Source organism: Polyergus mexicanus, unplaced genomic scaffold, assembly GCF_030449975.1.
Source record: "Polyergus mexicanus isolate NDT 795.1 unplaced genomic scaffold, iyPolMexi1.0 SCAF_13, whole genome shotgun sequence".
NCBI lineage: Eukaryota > Metazoa > Arthropoda > Insecta > Hymenoptera > Formicidae > Polyergus > Polyergus mexicanus.
In genome coordinates, this window is record NW_027223333.1 from 9373520 (window position 1) to 9390590 (window position 17071).

Here is a 17071-nt window from a genome sequence, read left to right on the forward strand (position 1 = left end):
AATAGCCTAGTTTACACTGATATATTTTAATACGTACTAAATATTATGCTGTCCAATCATAGCCGTTCCATTAAAATTTCTTATATTCTGATCGGTCAATTAAAAGATACTCTATCGCATGGATAGAATTTTCGAACACATTCATACATGTGCAATATAGCGCACGTTTTTGAACATGTATCGATACCATGAAGCAAAAGTAAGGAGAGTTATCTCGATAGAGTAAAGAAAAAGAAAGTTAATTACGAAAAATGTTCTCTATGTTCTCCCTTTTCGAGTTTACATTTACAATATATCGAATAGCTGTCATCGAAGAGATTTTGTGACAGTTTGAGTATTCAGAGATCTAACAGTGAGTGATTCTACAATTTTATTCGTTAAATATAAATTTAAAGTAAACACATTTACATTGTTACATTTAAAGTGTTTCCTACATATATTTTTTTTTTATGCCAAGGTGAAGAAGAATGTATTTAAAACTTCGCTATCGCCTTCAATTTTTGCGATTTTTGCTATTGGGATATAAGAGTTTTTTTCATATTATTGTTATATAGATGTAACATTTATTAATCTGTTCAACGTGGTATCAACACAATATATTACAAACATTTTTGTTTTGTATGCGTGTACATCAGCTTTACAAAAGTACTTAAATATGAGTTAATTTAATTCTTTTGCACATTTTTACATTCTGCTATGTTCATACATATATGGTAAATGCCTCTTTAAACGATCTATAATTCGCTAGAATTCACAAGACAAAATTCTATTTATAAATTTTATGTATCATATAATACGAAAAATATTTTTGAACATATTAAATACATACAAATCAAAATATATATTAAAATACATACACATATATTAAAACATGTGATGCATAAAATTATAAATAGAACTCTGTCTTGAAGTTTGTTGCAATTTATAAATCCCCTAAGAAGGCCTTAAGAGGAAATCTATATTGTTTCTGTACAAAGTAGTTTCTGTACATTAAGGCTGCGTTCCAATATTTACTACCAGTACTGAAAATATAATTTAATTCATACACACACACACACACTCACATAAATAATTTATGTCATATAGATTTTCAGTACTGGCAGTAAATATTGAAACACAGCTTACGATATAAAACTGAAAATATAAACAAAGATTAAAGCAAAAGAAACATGTTTGCTACTAAAGAAACATGCATAACAATAAATATATATATTTTATGATATTTTTATACTTGCTAGATATATACATATACTAAAAATTTTAGTTTAATTGTTCCTAATATACAGCATTAAATCTACCTCTTACGTTTCGTAAATAAATAATCTATAATCCGCTTGTTTTAATACATATGTACATATAAATACATGTACACAGTGTGCCTTAAAATTAACATGTCCCTATTATAGAAACCAAGTCGATTGCGAAGGAAACTCTCGAATCTATTATAAAGTCGAGACTTCGAGTTAAAAACAATAAAAAAACATAATAAAAAGAATGCTAACATTTTATTGCAAAGATTATAAAATTTATCATTATACATCTTCATTTAAAATCGACTTTTAAAGTCTTATTGAAAAGGAGTGACTTTAAGACACACTGAACATGCATCATGCAGAATCATGTATATGCAATATTAAAGATTATACACGCGTACGTATGTACATTATTAGAAAATTTTTCAATGTTTTATCTATTTTGTTTTTACATCTTATTAATACAAAAATTATAAGTATCAAAAATTGCTGCGTTACCTGCGCTACAACTATAAGACGCAAAACCATCATTTAATTACGCTTAAATTATAAACGACTCGTACCTCGTGTGCCGGCAAGTAGTAGTTATTTAATTATTATGGTATTTTGCATCAGTCTTTTTAAACTTAATGTTAAGCGTCATAACTAAGGCATCCATATCGATCGTGTATTCTACGAGTGAAAGTTGAAAATTCGACTAGTATGTCAAAAAATCATATCAGACATAAGAACAAAATCCAGTCGATCTGCGCGAGCAGATTTATTTATAGTATTGTACGTCATCCAACATATTATCCGACGATGATAATGTCAAACTTCGTTCCTCGTGCATCCCTTTGGCATAATTGATTTGTTGCGATACCTACGATATCGTGGCGAAAACATTAATTATAACAATGAATTGTTAAAGTCTGATGTGACGAAAAATAACTATATTAATTATTTTTATTATATACTCACGCGTTTCGCCACTTCTTCGTTGTCGCAGCGCACTTTCGGTCGCCTTAATAATTCAGCCACTCCATCCAAATTGACCGCGGCTGATGAATCGAATCTGGATATTAGCTCTATGTAATACAGGATTACATTGTTGCTCTGCGTCTTTTGCATCGGTTGACAACGCAGAAGATCCGCCAGATTAACTTGGGTCACCACGGCTTTCGTCCCACCCGAGATAACACGTACTCTCTCGTTAGATACGAGCACTCTAAGATTCTCCGCACCGCTACACAGACACTCGTAAGCCACAAAAAGTTCAGAATAGTCGCGATTATTAATGCTATAAAGGAACTCTTGCCCTTCAGCTTGCTGGCGATTATATGGCGGCAACAATCCAGTAGAACCACTAACAACACGTGGCGGTCGATCGCGCTTCGGTATCGCGCGATGAGCGCTGTGTAAAGGAGGAAAGATTGTGTCAATTGCACAATTCGCAAAAGTCGTTATAAATATAATTACATGAGATATATTTTATATTACCTTCTACTTGTCTCTCGTACAGCACTAGCTGTTTCCGTTGCTAGATCTAAAACCCCGACGACCGGTTTTGTTATCGTACCAACTACTCCTCTTCCAAAACCCGCAAAGAAACCCTAGAAAATTTTACATCTTCAAAGGCTCTATAAATTATATAGTTATAACGTTTTTTTATTTAACTGAATTTAAAAATAAAAGTATTTACATTGTTTCTTTTAAAAGATAATATTATTATTCTTTTCAATCGGTTACATACCGGAAAACCCTCATTAGTTGCTCCGTCATAGGTCTGTTTAAATATACTAGTGACACCGCCCAATAGACCAAAACCGAAACCCTTCAGACCCGCAACTAAGTGATCGCTGCTACCTGTAGTATTTGCCCGGATTCTCTGCCTGGCCTCTTCGTGCCTCTCATCCATGATTACCCTCCCTAAACCATCAGACAAAGATTCCGTCACTTTCGCTGCCGAATTCGAAATGCCATGCGTGACATTTTTCACTAGACTCTTCACGCTGCCTTCGTAGATAAGACCGGAAACGCCTTCCGTCACATCGTTCATGAATCCAAGAGGATTCCCTAAGAAGTCTACGGAACCCAAAATAACCGCGGCTTGCCATTTCAATTCCTGAAAAAAATTATTAGATAAATAAATGAACAAAAGAAATGTAAAAAAAAAGATTATATTCGTACATCTTTGTAATGTTTCACGATGGAATGCATCAAGAACTGACTACTTTCGAAAGGATGCTTTTTCACGAATGGTTCCAATTCGATAGTAGCGTTCTCGAAGTTGATCAGAGTCAACCCTAATTTCCTTTTTACGGCTTGCAGATGATGTGGCAATTTTGTCGTGGTGAGCACACTGAGTTTTACCTAGAGAAAAAAAGGCAGAAAAAAGTTTATACATATATTATCATGTTAATAAATATTGCGTATTGTTATTTATAATATTATATTCTGATATCCACATACCTGATTAGGAACGAGCTTCAAAGCACCAAAATAATATCTTTTAGCATGCGCGGCGGACACCTCGGAGATAAATCTCTGCGCTTTGAAATCATTCTCGTCGACTGGCATTTCCAGTTCCGATTTGCCAATTCCAAGGAACGCTGCCAATTTTAGGATAAATTTCTCTTCCAAATGTACGCACAAAGCTTTGACACTCACTATAACGTGTTTATATATCTCGGCGTTTTGATTCTTCGATTGTAGCTTCTCTACAGCCAAATGGAGGGCGGGTCGATATTCATCTTCCGTACGATATGAACGTGTCACGAACAAAACCGATGTGCATTGCGCTTCGAATAGTTGATTGTCGATTTGCACGTCGGCGACGCTCAGGTCCAACGTGGTATTTAACGGGGTTTGCAACATATCCAAAGATATTCCAGCTAACCGCGCGAACAACAGTTCTTCCAGCGGCCGTTGCGATACGATGGACAATCCGAGGCCAGCCGGTAAGTTCAGCTTGAGATCTAATTCACCGGAATCCATTTTTTTTATATCGGTGTCGATCCGAGTAGGCCGGTGATTCACAGCGATGTGTGACCAATCGCGTTCTTCGAGTAGAGCAAATGTTTTTTTCTAAGGTACAAAAAGATCCGTAACTGAATATTTATGCTACATTTTTTTAAATTTTATCAGTAATATATATATAATATATAAACATGAGCAAACATGACGGAATAAAAGCAAATAGTGAACTAAGACTGATATATACTCTTTCCTTAATGTCCAGGACTTGCAAAACGCGGGTCGGACCATCAGTGGTCACTCTGACCGATAAAAATCCAGAGCCCGGGCGTAACTTTTGTCTACCCACTCGTTGTTCGATTGGTGGCGGATTACCGTGCACCTGAGGACCCAATACCGCTTCGCTCCCTACAAATATTGAGACTTTCTTGAATTGCGCGAAAGATAACTATACAATAGAATTATATTTAAAAAGATTTTGCGAATACAAAAGCTATACAGTATGCCAGAGTACGATAACGCCACAATTGACTCACTTTGTAACAAGATGGTTTTACAAAAAAAAGTTTCATTAAAAAAAAAAAGAAAGAAATTTTTATATCACGCTTTGATGCTCCCGAGGAAAATATGCGATGCGGAAATGACTTATAAGCACGAGAAAAGAAAAAAAAAGAGCAAAAGAAGCAGAAATATTATAGCATGTAATATATACTTATAGGTAAAAGAGTTCTTATAGGAAATCACCGATTTTAATGTGTACTCTGAGACTATACGTACACATTTGCCAACGGGCGACACTGCCGCCTGCAACATTCATGATCAATTTAGATTTTTCTAATTGAATGTAGCAAGAAAGGAATAGTGAAAAAAGTAGAAGAATCTTTAGATTAAAATTATATATATATAGATGATTGCCAAACAATTAAAATCATAGAATAGATGCAACATTATAAATATGGCGCACCTGCCATCAATTCATTCAATGAAAAACAGAAAATCATATTTTGCCAATTCCAACGATACCGTACACTTATCTTACTAGCTTTTATGCTTTGCATTTACAAATAGAAAAGCATTAGACTCAATTAGCATTGAATCAATGTAAAGCAACACAAAATAATAGAAAAAATATTTAAGGACAAAGCGTGTGAAATTAAAAGAAATTTATAGCATTCATGGATAATTTAATCGATTTTAATCATCAAGCATTGAGTCAGAATATGTGCAAATAGAAGCAACGTCCCAACCTTTGTATAATCCCATAAAGCCGTCTTTCGACTGAACGCACATATTTTTATGTGCGCAGCACAGTCGTCCATCATCGGTGAATCGCCAGGTCTGCGTCGATCTTCGTCTAGGATCCGGTTTCTTCAGGGCGAGGGCGCAATAAGTAAACGGTTGCGGCGCAGTGCCCGCTATGTCCAAAACAAATATCGTGTCCGGAGTTTTGGAATGTTTGTCTCTCGGTGGACTAGAACCTGTTCCGTTAAAATTGTGCCAACGAGATACGCAGTAAATATCGTTATTATATTTTCTTTACATAAACTATATACAAACAACAGCGTAGAAATTGATAATTATTTATTATTGAAATGAATTTGTAGATACTACACCATGCGCGCGATATGTTCTGTTGTGTTACCTTCGTGCTGCAGTTGTCCGTCACCAGTCATTCTCCAAAGTTGTGATCTATCACCATATTGTTTTCTCCGTAAGGCGACCCAACCACCAGAGCCAGCTTCCAAGACTAATTTCTGAGTTTCCACATCCAACGGATCCAAGTCGCTTTCGCTTGATCCGATATCAGAATCGGTCTTGAAGGTGCCTGCCGAAATAAAATCACACAAAATCAATATTCATTACATATATGTGTACACATGAACAAAATCTATTTTTCTCGTTTTATATCTATTTGACAGATATTACCTGAAAACGCAATGTAAATAAAGTTTTCGTAAGTCAGTCCTCTGCCCTCTCCGAGTATATTTAAATCGTAAGAGGCTGTCACGCCTCCAGGTGCTGTTAACACTAAATCGGCAGTTTGTATTGGTTCATCCAAAGCGTATGGTACCGAGGAGTGAGGTCTCACAGTCCATTGCAAATTATCGGGAACTTCAATCTATACATTTACAAATTTACGACTAATTGATAACATGATCAAATTATGACAAGATTACGATTGCTATAGAATTCAACAAACAAACGCAATAACAAACATAAAATTCATAAAACAATAAAAGAATACAAATATCATTATATCAAAATTTAAAAGCGATATTCGGATACAATATTATGATAATATAAATGTACCTGATTAACGATCAATGGAACCTCCGAGAAATTATCTACTCTTATAGGCGGCGGCATAGTATCGGCATCGGTGAATACAATGAAGTAGGTAGTCTCCTGTAGCACCACATCTACCCGTAGAAAATGCATTTTCCCCATCATGTCCCTGACGTTAACGGTCAATGAGTAATTGTCGTCCAATCTGATACCGCCTGACCACATGCAATCCGGCACATTGGTGATTCTGACGCAGAGCAACAAATCTTTGTCTAGTCGTGGCCAGTGGAAAGGCATGTGACATTCGGGCATGATTGTTATATACGTCGCCTGAGCATCCGGATGGGACTAAAACCGATATGACGTTGAACAACCAAGTCATTTTTTTCGATATTAATTGATTGCATTAAACTTACGACCGTCGTCGTAAAACATTTCTGGGCCAACTCCAACGTATAAGATGATTTATTGTGCAATTGATATCTCGGCGATAATGTGATTACTGTAGTAGCTCTATATCTTCCTCTTGCTGCGCGAGTGGCTACACTAATCAAATAGACTATGTCGGGCCTACCGTCACGCAGGCTAATTCTCAAACGATGAACCTAGGGAATATAAGGTATACGTACATAAGAATAGACATTTTTTCCCTAATAACAATTTTCATGAATTTATATGATGTATAATAGATATTATATTCTTATATTAAAATAATAAAGATCAAAACAAGCATCTTATTTGAAATGTACTAACATGAATGCCAGGCTGTAGATGAAAGTGTTGAGACCATTGCGGTATTCCATGAGGATGCACCTCGGTGCCGATTCTCACCGACAATGTCCTACTGGCCTCCTCGTCGCTGAACGAAAACAGTAATGGTGCCACCATCCTCGCTCTCTCATGCTCCTCAAATTGTCCCGCTGCTTCTATACCGACTCCCTCTTGTCTAAATACCAATGGTAAACCAGTTTTGTTTACGATCCAGTAAGGCGCAGTGATATTGATTTGCACAGCTGAACCCTTCTCCACGATCACGCCTGCCTGTAAGCATAGCATCCTGCTGGCAGAATCCAGTAGTTTGAGACGAGCGGTGAAGGAACAGCTGTTCGATGGTAATATTATCTGAAATGCGTAATGTACTTCAAATTATTGAGAACATAAGAACACGAAAGTTAAAAAAAGCTATTGATATATAAATTTCGATGTAGGAAAGTCATATACTATGAATACTACTCATCATATACATACTATTCCAGATCCTGGATAACCATCTAATTGAATCGTAATTTCCAGTTGCTCAATTAAATTGGCGCAATGCAGGTCTGCGCTGCAGCCCGGCGCAACTCTGCCGCCTTCTATACTTGCTTCATACATCAGTTCGTATGGTAATAAGTTCGTCAGCGTTACTGGAGCCATTACCGTGATTGTGTGCGCCGGCAGCACTTGCACACCGTCGAATGGATAATTGTTTCGTCTTACTGCTACGCACATTCTGTAGAAAAAGTTAACAAACATTAAGTTTTCATCATCATCCTTTATCGAAAACTGAACTTCTAAACTATCGTTCCATACCTGAATATATTATGTTGATTGGTTCGACAAGTAATGTAGCTTTCCGTCACTTCCAACGGTTTCTTAACTATCGTCCAGTCTACAGATTCTACACAATATTGGAACAAATAGTTCGAGATGAGCGGTTTGAAACACATTTGCACCCCAGTGTGCGTCAAAGGCACAGACATCACCGATTGCGCCGGTATTTGTAGGATTCTCCCAGTGTTAGCTGAGGTTAGCGGTAAATCTAGAAAAGTATGATATAATTCGATTTTGGATTTAATAATCGTCATCGAAAAAGGAATCGCGACAAAGAAAAAAACCAACATCTTAATTGATTCAAAGATTTTTCCATCTTGATCTCAATGGGGTGAACTAGCTTGTTAGACACCTGGAGGGCTGATCTAATAGTGACTAATTTCCTAGCGGATCCTTCCAATTCTACGGCGAATACGACTCTAGTTTTAGGTATAATTGTCTGAAACTGAACGTTATTTTTATCATTATTATTATTACTGCAATATTTATTATATTTTAAGACAAATTCTTTATAAGAACAACCAAAAAACAGAGCACGAAGTGATACTATATGAAATGTAAGCCGGAAAAGTTCAATGTGTAGAAAAAATCATGACAAATTATGTAACATTAAAATATATTTATATAACTTTATACAAAAAATATTTTTGTTTTAATTAATAAATCATACTAATCATTAACTTAAAAAAATAAAATTAATATAATAATTCTTTTTTTCTAATTCAAATTAATGTATGAAATTTAAAAAAAAAATTTTTTTAGAGAGATATAAATGTTATTAAATTTTAAGACTTTACTAAATTAAATTTTTAGTTTATTTTAGTTTAATAAGAAAAATGTAGTAACAGAATTAAAAATTTATTACCAATATAGTTGGCTAGTTCACGTTAGCCATTCAATATCTAATAAAAAATTAATATATTTACTACATCGATTTTTAATATATTACAGATTTTATTTTAATATTCTCTCAAGTGATGAATATAGAGATAAACAGATCTTCTATTTATTTTATCATTTGTAATAGAAAAAACAATTTTTTCAGGAAAATACCGGTTTTTACTACTGGATTTTACCTCAATGTGGAATTTTGCCGATCCTAAATGTAGTACAATATAAAATAAATTTACTATATGCAATGTAGTGAAAGGATATGAGATAATAAAAAATCTATACTAAATAAGGAAATTGGCAAATAAGAGCTAAAATGCATGTTTATTTTTAAACACGAATTTAATTTTTATATGCTATGCTAAAGATGGACCAAAAAACGATTTAAAACATATATATTTAATGTATATTTATTAATAAAATTAAATATAATAAAAAAGTTTATGCTCTATAGTTATCGTGCTTCGACTCTTATTTCCTCACTTATTGTATCGTTATTATTCTGAGCCTATTTCTATTATTATGAAAAAATTTATAATAATAATGACCATTTTTGGAAAAAAAAAAAATATATATATATATAGTAGAGAGCGCAGAGACAGCATTATATGAAGAGATAGAAACAGTGAATATGAACAATGCTGCTCGTTAAAATACAAGTAAGAAATATAAAACGGAAAAATTGTTTTACCTGAGACCCGGCAACGTCAGCGTTTGCGTGTCTAAAGTAAATGCCTACGCGATCGACAGTCACAGGATCCACGGCTTTCCATCCTTCGATCAAAACCGCAATCTGATGTCTTCTGATGATATGCGTTGCGTGATGCCTCAACTTGCCTCTCTCTTCGAATGTAAACGATATTGTACCTCCAGGAGTTACCTCTATCCACGTATCGTCCTTGCTCGAGACGTCCTTTCTCGCTTGAGATGCCTTTCTGCCGATGTCTATCGTATCATCCGCAATGGCAATAAATGTTTTAAACCAGAGTCTACAACCGGTATCGTTTTTCAGGGCAAAAGGTACGAAGGGCGATCGGCGTCGATACACTTGTCCTCTCACCACTGGTTTGCCGATAATCGTGCTATCATGGGACAAATAATAATCCTGCGTCCAGTTGTGTTTAACTAGTTGCACGAGCTCCACTAATGTTAGGGTAACGTTAATATTCACAGAATCCTGGGAGTTGATGGATACATACAGTCTCTTTGGCTCGAGCGAGCCGGTGAGTGCCTGTTCCCATTGAATATTTGCTTGCCAAGGTTCGACAAATGGTTCCCAGCCACTCAACACTCGATTATAATAATCTACGCTAAAGGTGGCAGATAGAAAACCAGGCTGCTGTTTTATCTTCCGCATGCTAAAATCCGCCAGTGTGATCTCTAGTAGTGGTACGTCCGCATCACGGCAGTCGTCAATAATGCAGATTCGAATGCAAGACGCTTCTAATTCCACAGAGCGAAAGATCGAATCGTTACTTGCCGTTGCAGCTGCAGCATCGGAACTTGTCGGCTCTGCATTTTGCGTGAGCCACAGAGCAGCATCGTCCAACTGGCCATCGCAACGATCCAATGCGATTTTACAGTCGGTTTCCGCAAAACCTAAGTTAACCAGTTTCAATACCTGACTATCCAACATTTGAGTACCCTCTGCCGCCACTTTGCTCAATCTCTGTTTCGCCCATAAGGTTTGCTTGGGAAGTGAGTTCAACATTCTAGAAAACATGGTCACGTCATGATAGCTCAATCGGACGCACAATGGTTGCAGTTGAATCTCTAAGCTCTTGTCTTGAGTTAGATCTAGACTTGCTCCAACTGGATCTATAATCGACAAGGCAGTCTCATTTTCCAGACCCAAAATGCAAGAAAATAATTCACAGTGCGAGAGATTGCAAGACAGTGGTTTCTCGCCCTCCTGCGACATCGAGCGGTACGACAGAACAGCAGTAGTTTTGAGAATCACGGCATTGGTGTCGAGAATCGCGGTGTCCTCGACGATAACCAGTTCGGAATCAGTAATGTTGACCTTCAATTCGAACGGTATAGCTATGGTTGCGGTATCGATTTCCACCTCTTGATTGATGTTTGACATCTGAGCGGTACCGGATAAAAGTTCCGGTTCTGGCGAGCTCAGCAATAGAAAGTCTCGTACGGCCTGCCACCAGTCCAAAATGGCGGTCAGTCGCATGCTGTGCAGCAAAATGGTAGTCGCCGAATAAATTTTGCGCTTCCGGTGATGCACTTCGGCTTGAACACGGTCCTGCGCTATGTTGGTATCGGCCGAGTTCCTTAACGGTTGCAGGATTCGCGTGAATACATTACACTGTCGATCAACCGGTTCATTTTGGAAACGCGTGTCCATGATTAGAATCTCCTGTGATACCAGATCAATGTCCTGCGAACCGTCGCTCAGCGAGTCCAATGTCAGTCGGGACTTGATAAAGTTGATGCATGCCAACGCTGCAATATTATGACTCGGATGTAGTTTTACCCTCACGTTCACCAGCTCGAGGATTATGCAGGATCGGGTCCATGTCTTCAAGCGATTATCCATCATCGGAATCGCATATTCCACTATGTGATTCAAGTCCTGTACAAAAAGACGCAAGTCGTCTAGGTTCTCACCAATGTTATAAGACAAAAGGCCACGAATCAACATGTATTGCGCCGGGTCCAAGGCACAATCCATCGTTGACAATATACCGTGCACGCTGAGATCGGGTATGTCGCGGCTAATATAAGTGTCAAGATTCCGCTCTACGCGCAATTTTAAATGGCACTTCTCCGTGAGCAGCGAGGAGCCCATTTTCTTGACGAGGAAACCGCCCACCATCAAAGTGTCCGCGTCTTCGTTCAAGTTCGAGTCGTCGCACTTGAATCTTTTCGCCGCGTAGATGTCCATGTTAACTAAATCCAGCAGCATCACGTCCAGCATGCATTCCGGAACGATTGTCGACATATCAAATCTATTGTGCGCCGTAAGTTCTCCTAAATCCAGCAGAATCAGTTTATCGGATCTGGAACTCACCGGTAATAATATCACTGGCGCACCAGCATGCAATTGCAATAATAGTCGCGTATCACGCTTATTCATATCTATGATGGCACCGGCGCCAGCCCGCAGATTCTTCATGATGCCCCATAGTTGCGAAAAATGACCGAAAAAAGCTTGCAACTCCGCCACGAATCTCTGCGTGTGAACGTAATGCACGGCGGACATCTCTAGTTTAAGTCGCGCGTCATGTGGTCGATCCTCGCAGTCGGCATAACTCGAGTACTGAAAATTCAACGCCTTCCTGCCGGACGATAGGAATCTCTCGCGATAGAATCGACCATGCGGCGTTAAATCCAGCAACGACATCGAACCCAACGATCCAGATATCTTGGTCTTGTCGTCCATCGCTTTGAGAATGTGCACATTGGCATTAGACACATTGGCTTTGGCTATTTCGCGCTCCTGTTGCGTTAGCACTAGCGTCAACGATCTCACTTCTATCTCCGTTTCCGATCTCACCGGTAGATTGTCATCTATCTTGCTTGCGCTGACGCTATCGCTATCGGGCGTCGTTTGACGCGCGGCAATTTCGTTATTCGCCGTCCCAGACAAGCCTGCAATCCCAAAGAAGTCAAACACCACCATCCACGATTCCACGCTTATCACTAAGTCCAGACAATTGAAGTCCACGGTTACCATTTTCCGATCGAATCGATCTTCTCCCGATATTATAGTCCCTTCGGGTCGCGTCATGGTGATACTCATTAGCACCAAGTTCTCTTCGCTAGTGATGCCGCCCGGCGAAGGTGGTGGTGTGTTCGGCGTATCGGCTGATGAGATAGTCGGTTTTCTGCGCCAGTGAGCCGGAATTGTGCCGTATAAAGTGTCGGTCTCTAGACGATCCGGTAAACTGCCACGACCGAAGGCATTTTTGTATTGTCGTGCGAAGGCGAGATCCGGACACGATTTCGAAGCACCCGTGAGTAATTTTGCGCGCGCGGGCGCCGATGATTGCATCATATAGCGATGCCGCGAGCCGATCGGACACAAAAGATCTTCCATCAGTAAAGAGCGTAACGCGACTTGCACGCTAGATTCGTTCCGTTTTAATTTTTCGTATTTGACAACGAAGTCGCGCATCGATAGCTCTACTAGCGGCTGCTCAGAATGCGTCTGCTTTAGCTCGACACTAAGGATCGGCAATTCGAACGAGACCTTCACGCAGAGATCAAGCTTATCTGAATAATCGGACATTCCGTCGGGATCGTCGTATTCCGTCGAGACCGCGGCCGCAGCAGTCACTACGGGCATGGAGAACAATCGATGAAATGTGTCAAGCAGTTGTTCGTATTGACCGCGCGATAGAGATACTTTCAGTGGCGTTATTACGGCACCGTTTACCTGTACAATCGGACTGTTACTTGTATAATCGTCAATGTCCAGCAGGAAGCTCATACTCTGAGTCAATGTGTTCTGTTTTTCCACTAAAATCTTCAGCGTCGTGTCGTGTAATATCGGTCTACCAGACTCTTTACAAGAGTACATCTCTTCGGCCCTTATCGGTAGATTATTCTGCGACTGTCCAGTGTTGGTAGACACTTCGAGAGAATAGAGATTCATATCGCGTACTTCCAATGTAATTTTATGCTTTGCCATAGATCCTAGGTGAGGTTCGTGTCGCAGTGACATCGTGCCCAAATGAGCCACGAATACCTGTTTGCTATGAGAAGAGCGCGGTATCACGAGTACCGGACTTTCCAAAAGCACGTCCAATCTCAACGATAATCCATTCGTGTTATCTAAATCGATCGAAACGCTGGGTAACCGTTTACGCGGTGGAATGGTCCAATCATCGGCATTTACCAAACCAATCGCCATATCGGTAGCGGCTGCACCGATCTGACGCGCAAAATTGCTCAAGTATTGTTTAAATTCATCGGCGCACGAACGTAACTCCGATATCAGATGTGGTGCATGAATATACCAGACGCTAGCCACACGTATAGTGAGATCGAGATCGATCTCAGTGCAGTCTTCTTCACTAACTTGCCTGGTATTTCGGTTAACCATGAATCTGAATGCTTCCGGTTGTTCATTATCGGATAAACCGCTAAAATGTTCGAGCGGATGGTGCGGCGGATCCGCCAACGGATCCCTGCCCACGCTGATTATCCGTTGATGAGTCTTTCCAGTTGGCGTTTGATCGAGAACCTGTACACCGCCAAGTGAACCCAAGATTGATGTGTTCGCGGCCAATGTCGCTTGTATACGCGCGTCCGACATGGTTGCCGTGGCAATCTTCTGTCCCACCAATTGATTATCCTGCACAACCGCGCGTAGAAGTAGCACATTCAAACGATGAAAGTCGAAGGTAATCTCTGTTCTTGTCAATGCCAACTTCGTTTCTGTATTTTGACTCGACAAGGAATCGTTGCGATTCGCGATATATGCCGACCGCGATTTCTGCAGTGGCAATATCCTTCGGAAGAAGCCCAGCAATTCTACTATCGTCTCTTGATTGGCTATAATATCCAGATTGTTGAACTGTATGTTCGCCATTCTCAAGTTTTCTGTGGAATCATCTACTAGCGTTAACTCTATAACGATCAGTGCTTCCGAATCTAATTTTTCCAAGCAGATCGATGAATTATTTCTAGGCGAATATGGAATCTTGGTTTTGCTCATCAAGGTGGACAACGCATTTGTTAGAGCGACGGGCGAGGTTAGTCGTGGTGGTTTTGTGAAATCTGGCGATTCGGGCGATTCTGGCGAGACAGGAGACGTTGGCTCCGAATCTCTCAAACTGCCGGAAACACTGTCCATGCCAACGTGCTTGTGACTGGCCACCAATAATTCAAAGTCAGGCCCGAATTCCTGAAGAGCGTCGACCAGGAGCAATCCGTGGACGGAGAGAGAGACGCTCAAATCTGCCATTCTTTTGCTGAGAGCTGCCCGAACACCGGATACTTGCAGCTCAGCTACGCTGCGACCTCTCGACTGCAATTCAAAGGCCATTTGATCAATGATAAATTGCACCATCACTGCATGACTCAACGAACGATCTAGATTCTCCTTTTTAGGACTCTCAGGTTCCACGTTGACGACTTCCGTCTGCGGAATACCGGCTGAATTAGAGAAACTTGAAAGTAAATTATACATTAAGCGTATCGCGCCTACTTTCTGCTCGTTCATGTGCACTACCAATCTTGGCAGGTTACCGGATACTGTGACCGATGGGAAATTAGGATCCAAAGTAGTAAAGACACGTCGCTCGACTTGCAATGATATGTTAAAACGCTCGAGAAAGTGCAGAGTCGACATGCTTCTCGTGCGAACGTGTTTCCAATTGTCCTTTGCTTTACCTACCAAAATCTGTAAATCTACGAGATTGATGGAATACTGATCGTACAATTTCTTATGTAATTCCGTCTCAGACAAAGCTTGGAAATCGTTCAGAGAACCGTTTTCCTGGCTGCCCGGCGGAGTGGAACAAGGCGTTTCATATTTCTCTTCCTCATCATCATCATTATCGCTGTTGATCGATTCTGTTTTTAGCATTACCTGATTCAGATCTGCATAGTTCGATAAATGTAATTTGCCGAAATCGACCACTATTACGGCCGCGTTAAAATCGACGAAGCTCTCCACTAACAAGATCTGTGGTGCAGAGATTTTAAATTGCAGATCCCACGACGAACGGTACACGAAATCACCATCCAGGATCTGCTCCCAGTTTTTGATCAGCTGTCTCCTCGTACGACGCTTCATCGCCTGCAATTGCTGATTAGACGATGCCGATCGATGCGGCTTATATATAAAGTCCATCAACCAATATATCACAGTAGGATTGTATACGATGTCCAACGACTGCGAGTACATGTGCAGCAAATGCTCCACATTGACATGCAACGGTTTTTTCTCATAAACCAATTCGAAAAGATGATGTGACGTTTGTTTCGCCACTTTTTCCGAGGATAAATTGCGAACGCGTGAGGAAGTGCTGCTTGACATGATTTGTGGTTGCACCAAGATGGGAAACGTCGAATTCTTCGTGAGAAAATCGTGTAAATATAATGCGCCCAAACTGATCGAGAACTTGTGCGATCCGGATCTAGGTCGTGACTCGTAACTCAGATTCACTCTCTCAAACTTGAGTTCTATCACAGTCTTCGTACCATCACTGCCATTTCTCGCGGTACACAACGATATCGCACCTTGCACTAAAGCGAAATTAAACTGTCCGAATATCGTGTCACGACGTAGCAGAGTATCGTCATTCATAGTGTCCGCCAAAACGTCCAGTAATTCCCCATCAAAAGTAGTCGAACTGTTAGTCGTACCTCCGTTTTGCGTTCCATTGTTGCTGTGAGGTGTTTTTGAGTACCAACCCCACCACTGTGGAAACCACTGTTCGAGCATGCCACGCCCCTGTGGCATTTTTGTATTAGATTCCTGTTGCGACTTTGCGGGTCTTACTTTGTACATAGCCAATTCTCTCAACACCCGAAGCTCATCAAAATTTCGCTCGTTCTCGACTTTTTCCTTCAAAGCTTTAGTTTCCGGCGGTAAAATTGAAGTGGGTGTACCTAATAGCAAAAAAAAGACACAAATTTAAAGATCAATTTTTTTCCATCATTTCGAGCGAATCGTGCTGTGAAAATTGATAAAAGAATCGATATTTATACCTAATAATTTAGTATACGCCTGAACATAACTAACGTTCTCTCTGGCTCTGAGAAGAAGGTTTTCCCAGGATGGTTTAGGTTTAAGTGTATCTCTGCCAAGGTGACACCTAACAGCATATTTCCACCATTCCTTACAATTCTTTTTAATGGGGGTTATCGGTCTACAACGCCACTGCTGCTTACGACGATCTATGCGGTCGAGTTCCTTGATACATTTGACTATTTCTTCATATTGAATCTAAATTGCAATAATATGTCACTATTTCCGGCAAACAATTGCGTTCGATCGATAATACTCACATCTGTTAAAGACAATGGTACTTCGTCCAAAAGTAAATCCACTATGATACGTGGTTTATTAATAGACCTTAATGGACGTTCAGTTCGGTCAGTACTCTGCGTTGATACCACTGCTT

General features: G+C 39.7%; 1 protein-coding gene across 1 annotated transcript in view; it reads right to left on the reverse strand.

The window, feature by feature from the left end:
- Positions 1–579: 579 nt before the first annotated feature.
- Vps13d (vacuolar protein sorting 13D) overlaps positions 580–17071 on the reverse strand; it is an 18194-nt gene continuing 1702 nt past the window's right edge. Inside the window, exons 6-25 of the mRNA XM_070305513.1 lie at positions 16956–17065; positions 16656–16893; positions 9670–16556; positions 8376–8532; positions 8067–8295; positions 7743–7986; positions 7248–7616; positions 6911–7099; positions 6519–6842; positions 6135–6327; positions 5851–6033; positions 5456–5686; positions 4986–5012; positions 4456–4616; positions 3705–4319; positions 3423–3605; positions 2986–3357; positions 2733–2845; positions 2214–2646; positions 580–2115 (exon numbers count right to left, since the gene is read on the reverse strand). Coding sequence (XP_070161614.1) covers positions 2014–2115; positions 2214–2646; positions 2733–2845; positions 2986–3357; positions 3423–3605; positions 3705–4319; positions 4456–4616; positions 4986–5012; positions 5456–5686; positions 5851–6033; positions 6135–6327; positions 6519–6842; positions 6911–7099; positions 7248–7616; positions 7743–7986; positions 8067–8295; positions 8376–8532; positions 9670–16556; positions 16656–16893; positions 16956–17065 — 11360 coding nt within the window. The 3' untranslated portion in view covers positions 580–2013. The remainder of the gene's footprint in view (positions 2116–2213; positions 2647–2732; positions 2846–2985; positions 3358–3422; positions 3606–3704; positions 4320–4455; positions 4617–4985; positions 5013–5455; positions 5687–5850; positions 6034–6134; positions 6328–6518; positions 6843–6910; positions 7100–7247; positions 7617–7742; positions 7987–8066; positions 8296–8375; positions 8533–9669; positions 16557–16655; positions 16894–16955; positions 17066–17071) is intronic.